This window comes from Anarhichas minor, unplaced genomic scaffold (genome assembly GCF_050575085.1).
Source record: "Anarhichas minor isolate MPS153535 unplaced genomic scaffold, ASM5057508v1 ptg000074l, whole genome shotgun sequence".
NCBI classification, from domain to species: domain Eukaryota; kingdom Metazoa; phylum Chordata; class Actinopteri; order Perciformes; family Anarhichadidae; genus Anarhichas; species Anarhichas minor.
The window spans coordinates 738,730-750,000 of record NW_027466520.1 but is presented as its reverse complement, the minus strand read 5'-3'; the positions used below and the strand labels follow the sequence as shown (position 1 = coordinate 750,000).

Here is an 11,271-nt window from a genome sequence, read left to right as displayed (position 1 = left end):
AAGTGTCTTAATAAGTGTGTTATTAATACATAAAGAGTTATCGTAAGTGTCTTAATAAGTGTGTTATTAATACATAAAGAGTTATCGTAAGTGTCTTAATAAGTGTGTTATTAATACATAAAGAGTTATCGTAAGTGTCTTAATAAGTGTGTTATTAATACATAAAGAGTTATTGTTTTTAGAGGCAGCAGAATGAGTGAAGCTTCTTCCTGCAAGACTTTATTAATTTTTGTTGCATTTTCTCGTACTTTATTTAATATATTCTTTAATATAAACTCAACGTAAAGCACCTTGAGTTTCAGATAAGCTGGAAGGCTGAAGGGTGTTTTATAGCATGTTAGTAGATATATTGATAAATGTGAGTGACGTGTGGCTCGTTGAGTCTAAGATAACATGTGAGTACACCGCAGGTCAAACAGTTACGATGAGTAATAAATCTGTCAGTGTTTCAGAGTTCAGAGTGGTGGGTTCATTGATGTATTGCATTAATATTAATATACTGAATTCATTTTAACGTGAAGCACACTGACTTTAAGATAATCTGGGCCTAAAGAGGTCAAAGAGTGCCCGTTAGTGTCTTAATAACTAGTAATAAAGGTGTTATAAACACAGAATGAGCTGTTAATAACAGTTTGTTTATGTTCTTGGAGCGTAGTGATTTTATTATATTCTTCTGCATGAACGTTAATGTTAATGTGAAGCACAACGAGCTTAAGAACCTCATCTGACCCTGAAAAGTCAAATGTTTTTGATCGCTGTAAAAAGATGAATCATTTAGATTAATTATTGATTTTGTGAGGAATTTGCACCGATACATTCCAGTGAAACTTTCCTCCAGTGCACATCAAAATCAATCAATCAAACTTCTGTTTGTGAAGCAGCTTTCATTCAGGTTATTATGCTTCACAGTGCTTCAGTGGACTGAGGAAAGAAATAAAAATGAACAATTTGAGAGTGATGGAAGTGAGACTATAAATTGATAAAATGTAATAAAATAGATTTATAAGCTATAATAACATTAGTATTAGTTAAACAACGAGAAATAAAAGATCTTTTCAAATCTAGCTTTTATTTCATGCCGTTTTGTCTTTTTTTACAAGAATCAAAAGTCATCCGTCAGCTTTTTGACAGACTTATGTTTTGCTGCAGGACACAAACAAAGACAAAAGTCTCATTTAGTTCACTATTCTCTGTTACCAAGAGCCAAATATGTTGGAGAACATCCAAGTTCAGTCCCTTCTTCTTCTTGCCGAGCGCAGTAGATGTGATGTGCTTCGTACAGTAAAACACTTGAAGAGGGAAGGATCCAACGTAAACACACGGAGGCTGCACGCCAACTCCATCACCATCAAACTCACTCTGTGTGTGCGTTTCTAACACAAGACCTTCGACTAATCCGTTTATCAGCTTCATGCCCGAGTACCAAGTTCACCTGTTTGTTTTCAGAGGGTTCAGATAGCATGGCGATAACGCCAGAGGAATTTATTGTGCGTGAGCCGCAGACGTATCTTCTTCCTTTTCTCTTATCGAACCGCTGGAGAGATAAAACGCACGGGGTCAATACGCAGGATAAGATAGGACCGAGAAGAAGAGAAGAAGAGAAGAAGAGAAGGAGAGAAGAAAAGGGCTTTTCAGAGATTGTGTTGGATGAAAGAGTTCAGCTGCAAATCTCACTTTTATTTCTCTTTTATTTTGGAGATGAAAAAGCCAAATGCTCAGAAAGCTGCACATGTTGTGTCACGTTTTACACTGTATCTCTTCCTGTGTCCACTGCATGAGGAATGTGTCTCTAATTATGCTGTTTTTCTCCTGTGTCTGTGATGCTAAACCCACCCAGAGAGATCCAAGGAAAAACTAAAAACCTGCCGGAAGGGAGAGAGGTGGTGGGGGGGGAAGAAAAGTGGAAACCTTGGTGTTAAAATCAGCAGCATGGACTGAAGAGCCGTCTGCTTTCTGAGGGCAAACTGAAAGGTGAAATCATGTCAGCGATACAAACCTGGGCCTGTTTCCTCCTCTGGATCGGCTTCGCCACGCAGGACAAAACCCCAGGTGAGCAAAACAAACGCCTCTTTGTCCAGCAGCCCTCAACTGATCTGCAAGCAGTTCACGAGGAATTCAAAAGTGTTCTTTAGGAACCCGACACGCAGAATATAATCTGTTGCAAAGGAAGGGACTCTTTTTCTTTTGCGCAATCTGAGAAGCGTCCCAAATTACTCGACTTTAAATCCTGACGTCAGGTCGGAAATATTCGTCCAGCAGAGCCAGTGAGACAGCAGTGAAACAGCTGGAACATCTGTCTGGGCTTTAGATAGTTCTGACCATCATCCCCTCCACTGATGAGATCTTGAACGAAAAGAAGGAACGATGAGCTTTGTTACAGAAAATGTAAAATGCTGAATATTCACACAAAGACGGGAAGAACTCAGAAAGAGCAGCGAGGAATCTCATCCAGATTAGCTGCCAATCCAATCCTTCTGTTTCTTTCTAATCCTCAGATCAATGCGTCAAATAACGCAGCTCGATCCGTGCATTAAGATTCAAACAGTGACGCTCCTCCTTCCTCTCTAGCGTCACGTTTGTGACCGACAATAACGACTCAGGGGACTAACTTCACTAAGTGACTAACGAAACTAACGACAATAACGACTCAGGGGACTAACTTCACTAAGTGACTAACGAAACTAACGACACTAACGACTCAGGGGACTAACTTCACTAAGTAACTAACGAAACTAACGACTCACGCGACAAAATCCACGTTTACTTTTAGTTTTGCACGGGAAACAAACAGCGGTGTCTTGGATGCGAGTCCTGTTTTGTTTGACCCATCCATCGTCTCTAAACTCTTAACAGTTAATCTGTCCGGATTACCACGGGCGGGTGCGTCGTATAAACACACTAAATGTGCGTCACTGACCGAGCTGCGTTACTTGGCGCCTTGGCAGAGAGAACGGGTTCTTCATGTCACCACGTGTCTGACTTCAACCCCGTTTCCGACCACATTTACGTTCCCATACAACTAAACTGCTCCATCAATTATGTTTAGAGGGAAACGTGTATTCTCCTGGATTACCATCTCTACTTTAAACACTTTTAAGAACACGTGGTTAGTAAATTGAAACAAAAGAAACTCTACTTTGGTATCTTTAAGCATCAAAAGTTATTGGTTCACAAACAGCAGTCTCCTGGTGAAAGCTGTGTGTTCTACGACCTCGACCTCCTTCGTACGTTGAGGAAACCTCAAAAGCAAACGTAGTCAACGACCGAATACATTTCCCTCGTAACATAAAATGTCACCACTGAGTCGATGTCTTTGGCAGGAAAACGATGCTTTTATCAGCTTTCATACACCCGACATGTCTTTGGATGCTGTTTGCACTTCAAACAGTGTCGAGAGAGAGTTTGTGTTCGTGGGCTGCAAAGTTATCAAGATTGTGCTATCACCAGCTCTGTAATCGCATTTTTAAGTACTCATCTTGCTTATTTATCAGTGAAATGGACTCAATTGAGTGTTTAATCTATTAAATAAAGGCGCGTGTGACGTTAATGTTTGCTCAGCAGATTGCACAAAGACTTTCTGCAAGGGCACGAAATGTCACGCTGCCCCGTGCGACGGGAACCGACCGTCACCTGGCTGTCAGGTGAACCGCTCGGCTGCTTTGCTGCGTTTCTGTGCAGCTGTGAGTCATCGCTAAGCCCGAGATTTATGAGAAGAATGAAGGGAACAGCTGTGAGCTGACAGCGACAGTCACAACACACTTGTAAAAGGTCGGTGCTGAAAAGTGAAAAAAGCAACAATTAATCCCTCCAGTCATTCATGTGTTGTTACGCCAGTAACTGCCATGCATTCATTCAAACACATGTGCAGCACAAACAAGATGATTTTGGAACCAAACCAACAATCTGATTCCACTTCTGGCTCCAAACGTCGCCCTGCTTTATGGTCTGTTTGACTCTAAATGGACCATAATGTACTAAATGAACATCATGCTGTATTGAAGAAGACTTGAAACTAGAGATTGAGACCATAAACTCATGTTTACAATGTTTACTGAGGTAATAAATCAAGAGAGAAGTAGAGTCATTTTCTCATAGACTTCTATACAACCAGAGGAGTCGCCCCCTGGTGGACACTAGAGAGAATGCACGTTTTAACACTTCTGCCTCTTGGTTGGTTTGATTGCCTCCCCGGAAACAAAATTCTCAAGATGCATTGAAAATGTTTTTACAGAATTCATGAAGTCTATATCACAGCGCGCAGGTCTTGGTTGCTAATTGACGGCATGCGCGACGGGAGCGTAGCTTTCCAAAGCACCTCGGATGAAAAGATAAAAGCGGCACGGCTGTCGTTTTCTACAACCCCCTAAAAAAAACCACATGAAGCTCTTAACTAGAAACATTTGACTAAACAAAAGATCTGAGCTGAGATCCTTATTAATAACTTAAGCATACTTTCTTACTGGTCACCTACTATGACATCACTTTTAGGGTGTAACCAGAAGGGCTTAAGCACACTTGAAGAAAAGGTTCACATTGTGGTCAAACAGCACCGTTACTGTTGTTATATTAATGTGATTTCTATCATGTCTGTTTTCAATCAGACTGGTCATTGTCTTCTCTTAATGTCCCGAGGAGGCGTGTAAGAACTACAAGAGTCTATTTTCCAGGAATAAGGTTTGATTTCCTGTTTAGTGTAGAAGGTGGGTCACTGAAGATCACTCATCACTGCCCACCAGGATGTGTGGCAATAAAGGAAAGTTAAGGGTGAATAATTCTCCTCATCATTACTGTGAAATACTCACCAGTGTCATGAGAACTGTGATGACAGTTCGATCTGGAGGAAACAACAGAGTGGAGGTATCAGCAGAGTGGTGATGATATCTGATGGGCAGCAGTGTACAACAGAAAGGAGCTTGACGCTTCCTGGTTCAGAGTGTGTGTTTAACTAACCGCACGGCTGGATAACCATCTGTTTCTATTGTCACAGGGACGACCACCATCACCACAATCAGGTGGGATGCACGTTGCTCTCATCCAGCATTCGTAGCTATACCTCGAAAACGAATGCACCCACCGGAAGTCGTAGATATCCCACGAAATGATTTCCTATGTTATCCACGTAATCATGAACGAGGAAGTAAAAAGATTGCAAAAAAACAACCCACACAGAGTGGGAGGGTCCAACAACCAGCGACCTTTAAGACAGGAAGCCGCTGTTCATTCCCCGTATGAGACAAGAAGTCAATGTTGATGTTTTTGTCACTTAACTTCAGTAACAGCACTTCCTTAGATATTTTCACCCAAATGACAATCTTTTCCTGAACTTAACTAACTATTTCTCAATCTTTTCCTCAACCCAACTTAGTAGTTTTGTTTCCTAACCCTAACTAAGTTTCGTGGGAAGTTTACTTTGAAAAGACTGTATTCAAGTAACGAGAGGGAATTGTTGCTGGCCCTTCGTAGGAAAACACACAAAAAATGTGTAGTAACTTTTCTTATGATGTAAAATGAACCGTTGTATGAGGATACGTTGTGTGATGACATGAAGATGCATTTGTCGTTCATGGTACTAAACTACAAAAGTTTAACAACCTCAGAAACTTCACTGACATAAAAACACACATTTAAAAGGGCCGGTGTGGAGGATTTGGCGCCATCTAGTGGTGAGCTTGCACATTGCAACCAACTGAAACTTTTTGTGTGCACAAGAACCCCACAAAAGTCTCAGAGCCAGTGTTTGTCCGCTCTGGACTACTGTAGAAACATGGCGGTCTCCATAAAGAGATATTTATAAGTGGTTATAAACGGCACAATGCTTCTTATTTTCAGTTGATTATACACGTAAGAAAACATACGTTTAACATCACAATCTCTCCCCCGGACTCACCTGTTTCTCGTTTCAGACGTCATTGTGACGTGCGTCATCTCGGAGGAGTGCGTTCTGCCCTGCAGCTTCCAGCCGGGCAGCAAGGAGACCATCGAGTGGTTAAGACAGGACGTGATGGTGTACAAGTTCGAGCGGGAAGATGGCGACGGCGGCGACGGTGGCGACGACGACGACGGCGACAGCGACGACGACAGCAGTGAAGAAGAGCACTTTGTGAACGAGCAGTTCGCCGGACGCGCCTCCGTTTTCCCGGACTTGATATCTCGCGGAAACGCCACGCTGACCATCCGGAGGAGCGGCCTGAAGGACAGAGGCACGTACAAGTGTCATGTTCACACCTCGCAGGGAGAACACAACGCCAAGGTCATCGTGAAGGTAGAAGGTGAGTTTAGGACGTAAATGTTTGGTGCAGTTTGACTGTTCGGTTTGTTCAGACGAGTGTGAACGAGGTCAGTGACTAAGTTTACATGCACACTCATATTCTACTATTATTCAGAATATTTAAACTTTTAATTGTATGTCTTTTGAATAAGTAAAAATAGGAATATTTGGTGCATTTAAACGTAGTCAGTGTGGTGAGAACACAAAGCGGAGCAAACAACTATTCCAGAGCAACACGCCTTGTTTACTACCAGTGTGTCGTTATTCATGACTTACTATGGGATCAAGTTCTAATCCTTCAGATCTCAGTCTGCTGGTTACAGGTTTGGTTTAATACCACGACAAACCCTCGCTGAGCACTGGTGTGTTTTCACAGCGCAGACTAACAAACGCATGTTGTTTTAAAGTGGCAATCCTTAAGATTTCTGTGGTGCTTTATAAGTCTGAAGTCTTTGGTCCTATAACTTCAGACGTGCTATTTTTTATTTTTTTGAAATGTGTGCATAATTCCATTTTCTGTGTTTATACCATTGAGAAAAGGTGTAATACAGAATATTTTTCCGGGAATGTCGCCACAGACACCCAGTTCATAATCCTGCAAATATATAAATATTGCAACATTTACTCAAATGAGATGTAGCTCGTGGTCTCACAGAGGCGCCTGCATGGCTGCCGACTCTTTACTCTTGTTTTTTTAACGGTAATTCCCTGTTTTTACTCTAAATATCAGGTGTATAATTACTTCTAAATTACTTCAAGCCTCTCTGATGTCCCTGCCAGTGTCTTTATTCCTGCAGGAGGCTCTGAAGTGAAAGCAACAATAAGGCTTTTCATTTCCAATGTTTGTAAGAACAGTAATATTGTGTTAACAGAGCTCCATTGTTATCGGCATGAGGCTGATGTCAGGCTATATTGGGCGCTGGCCTTTAAAGTCTGTAATCAGGGTGCTGGGAAACATTTCAGCATGCTGTGTGTGTGTGTGTGTGTGTGTGTGTGTGTGTGTGTGTGTGTGTAGCGCCCATCCGAGGCCTGTCTCTGGAGCTGTCCCGGCTGAGCGGCTACGAGGAGATGAAGTGCACCATCCGTGACGTCTTCCCGGCGCCCCGCGTCACCTGGGCGACCGAGCCGCCCACTTTCGAGGACCTGCGACCGGTGACGCGCATGCTGGCTGACAAACGGGGGCTGTACACGGTGGACAGCCGCCTCAAGAGGCTGAACGGCCAACCGGACCTCATCTACATCTGCAAAGTCACAACCTCCTACGGGGGTCCGGCCTGGACCTCCTCGCTCAGGGAGAGAGGTACAAAACCTATAATATAAGATATCATCTATATTTCTTATATCTTAAACGATGCTGGAAGTGAACGTGAAGGTTTCTTTTAAATAAAGTCTTGGAAACATCTTTCAGATGCTTTAACTTGCATGTATTGATTGATTTCTCCCTCTTGTAGCAATAAGAGGAGCTCCAGGGAAAGACCTGACCATCCCCTGCTCCGCGCCTCCTTACCTGAACAAACCTTTCCTCCGCTGGAGCTTCTCCAACAGCAAGGACCCCTCACACATCCTCACCTACGACAGCCGCTCGGGGGACAGCGTCTCCTCGCCGACGTGGGACAACCACGTGGAGCTGGACGGCTTCAGGGTCCCGTTCGGGGACGGCTCCCTGCGGCTGATGGACCCAAAGCCCTCGGAGCACACGGGCAGCTACACCTGCGTGTTCTCGCTGCCGCACAACACTCACACCGAACGCACCGACGTCACCATCGACGACCCCGTCGGTGAGGTCGCAAACACAAAACACTAGTTTTCATCAAACAAACAGGAGGAAATGGAGCGTTTGTTGGGGACTATTTTCAGGCGCGGAGGATTAACAAGAACACATTCAAAACTTAAAATGGTGGTCAAAATAATGCTAAATCTGTCAAGAAGAGATAAAAGTCATCAGACTATCCTTTAATTAAAAAAATGCAGTTGTTGCAACGAACATTAAATACAAATATTTGCGTTATACAAAATATTACATGGAAATAAAAAGAAAAACTTCACATAACACAGCTGCTGTTTCTTGTTATTTCATGTTTAAAAAGTGTGTATTTATGCTGATCAATGCGTATTTGTTACCTGTGTGCAGGTGGGCGGATCACTCCAGAGGAGCCGTCTTATTGGTGGGTCGTCGGTCTGGTGATCGCCTTGCTGGTCGTCGCTCTGGTCGGCATGCTGGCCTACCTGAAGGTGAAAGGTAAACATGGACTCCAGCAGACGTGGACATTAACTGACGAAAAGAAGATCGCTTGACTGCACGGACACAACTCACAAATCACAATAAACATCAATACAACACGCATTCACTCAGATTCTAACTGGGAGGGCAGAAACATCATTTATACCCTTCACATGGAGATCACTTTATGACATGTTAAATTATTTAAGTTTTAAGTTCAACATGTTCGTTGGGTTCTTCGTAGAATATGAGAAAAAAAATCATATTTTCCACAATGATTACTTCATTTAGCATAATACAGTAAACAGCAAAGGAAAAGTCTTGATCACTTTATGTTAGAAATTAAACTGTTCAATGTTACAAAAGCACAGCTTTCACACAAAAAAATTATATTTTTAAAAAGTTTAAATATTCTGTTAGAAGTAAAGATCCTGCATTCAGAATCATCATGAGTAGATGAAGAAGTTTTATCAGCAAAATGTACTTTAATTATCAAAGGTATAAGTACTCGTTATGCAGTAGAATGGTCCTCAGTGTTACATTTACTTTGATTTATTATACTACTGATTAAGTAAACAAACTTCTTATTACTTCAACTGCAAGTTGATCCTTGTGAAATAAACTGAAGCTTCTCTGTCTCATAGTGAATGTTCAGAGGAGTTCATCTACTCTTTCTGCCTGTAAATAATAAATAGAATATAACTATTCACAACACTGTAAAAAATATATTTATAAATATTATAATAATCAACATTACACCCGTTGTTAAAGGACAAACCCAAACGGGTCACACCAGTTACCAGTAATTACATCCGGGTCACGTCTGGTGTTGCTCGGATTCATTCTAAGGAATGTAGGCGTTCACTCCACGGGGGCGAGGAACCAAACGATCAAAGAAGTTTGGATTTGTTGTCCTGTGAGATAAATCCCATTCTAGAGGCTGTGGGTGCTTTAATCGATCATTCTCTTTGATCTGTCCTCAGGAGGCTCCTCGAAGCCCAGGAACGACCCGGAGGAGGCGACAGAGCTGCATCTCGTCAAAGGTCGGTCTTTAAATACAACATGCACCTTCAGAAACACGACACCAGAGGGACCCAGATAATTACTTTCCTTACCCTGATACCTCAGAGGCAGCAACACTTAGTCTACTCATTGATAGAGAGGTGGACGATATAATAGAAACACCTCTCAGTATCATGACTTAAAGTTGTGTTCTCTAAAATCAGATTTTTGTTCCTTGTGATTATTCAACTGCAAAAAACTAAAAGTTTTAAACTGCGTTATTTTTAGCTAATGGGAAACTATAAGATGTGAACTGATTGTAAATGATGCCAGAAGAGAAACGTCAGCATTAGTCTTTAAAGCTCAACGTTATTACCTTTGTTTCTTCATTCAGAGACGTTCTCTCTCTCCTCACAGACTCGACGGCCGACGGGAACCTGAAGGAGAGCCTGAACGAGAGCAGCCCGTTGACGGTCGGGGGAACCAACGGACAATCAGGCCTCCAGACGGCTCTCAGTTAACCTCAGAACAGACAACACCTGAAACTAACGCACTAACGAAACAAACACGCACACAGCTTCACACTGACGAGGAACAAACTGCTTCTTAGACACAGACATATATTTTAAACTGCTACTTCGTCATATTTGGTCGTTTTTCTGGGGAACTACTTTTGTGGCTCCTGTAGATTTGAGAGAAAAACCCTAAAAAACACGCTGACGTGTAGAACATGAACTCTAAAGACTTCAGCGTCTTCATGCAGGGTTTGTGGACCCGGACAGTGCAGCTATGAACCTGATGTTGGTTCAGGAAGTCTTTCAGGGAAACAAGAACCCTGAAGACGGATTCGTTTGGACCAGAGGAGCAAAACGGTCTGGATTTAATTCATGGCCCCAAAAACGTCCCAGCTCAGTGAGCAGTTCTTTCCAAAGGCTCAGGGGCCGAAGAGTTCAAAGAGCTGAACGTCGCTCTGCAGTCAAAAGCAAACCTTGTGGCAGCTGAACATAAGGCAGGGTACGGGTACCTTTAAGGTATTGACAGGAATAACAGTGACAAGTAGTATCGAAACTTCTCCAGTCAAACGATATCTGCACTCGGTCCTTTTCGTACCCAAGACTTAAAAAAAAGAGACTATTTGTATGATTTTGCTCGCAGCCAATCACCGCAAATTCTTTGATTCAATGTGACTTGTGAGCCGGCTGCTTGTCGCTAACAGTGCTGACGGACCAAACAGTGCTGACAGAGGCCATCAAGTTCTGTCTCACAGCTGGCTCGCCATTTGCTTAAGTTTGTATGTCAGTAAAATGTAACTTTTTACAAAAAAAAGAAAATTGCATGGATTTACTTTGATCCCACAAAAAAAATCCACTAATAACTGCGTAAATGACGGTGTGACGAGGCCTTTAAGTATTATGTCGTCATGTTCTTCAGAAGCGGTGGAGATGGAACAGGAATGCATAAAAATGTAATTGTGGTTCCTGATTTGGTTCCTGAGGTTCCTCAGTTCTTGGCACCATCTAGTGGTCAAGAGACGCTGAGAACCGAAAGGCAGCTCGAGACTGTGATGAAGAGCCTCTGATACGTTCTAAACCAGGGGAGGACGTCGTCTTTTCACTTGAGTCGATCATCCATGACACTAGAAGGGATTCAGCGTTGTGCTCTCAGACGCAAACTGGATTTTCAAAATAAAAGACTGACTTCACGTTGGATGACCTTCACACTGCATTTAAACCTTCACTGAACTTAAAGGATTCTCAACGAGGTGAAGCTCCTGTTTCCT

At 42.6% G+C, this 11,271-nt stretch overlaps 1 protein-coding gene across 1 annotated transcript; it reads left to right on the top strand.

Annotated features, from left to right (window-relative positions):
- Nucleotides 1–1,979: 1,979 nt before the first annotated feature.
- Nucleotides 1,980–10,012, top strand: hhla2b.1 (HERV-H LTR-associating 2b, tandem duplicate 1). The gene is made up of 7 exons (XM_076080849.1): nucleotides 1,980–2,049; nucleotides 5,904–6,269; nucleotides 7,284–7,568; nucleotides 7,720–8,046; nucleotides 8,400–8,507; nucleotides 9,473–9,532; nucleotides 9,909–10,012. The coding sequence occupies exons 1-7, from the start codon at nucleotides 1,980–1,982 to the stop codon at nucleotides 10,010–10,012; spliced, it is 1,320 nt and encodes a 439-aa protein (XP_075936964.1).
- Nucleotides 10,013–11,271: the final 1,259 nt, after the last annotated feature.

Bases quoted from the DNA above. Each gene is read 5' to 3' on its own strand.
- hhla2b.1 (XM_076080849.1), top strand. From the start codon at position 1,980: ATGTCAGCGATACAAACCTGGGCCTGTTTCCTCCTCTGGATCGGCTTC. The intron at 6,270-7,283 runs GTGAGTTTAGGA...GTGTGTGTGTAG, and splicing joins GGTCATCGTGAAGGTAGAAG to CGCCCATCCGAGGCCTGTCT. The intron at 8,047-8,399 runs GTGAGGTCGCAA...ACCTGTGTGCAG, and splicing joins CACCATCGACGACCCCGTCG to GTGGGCGGATCACTCCAGAG.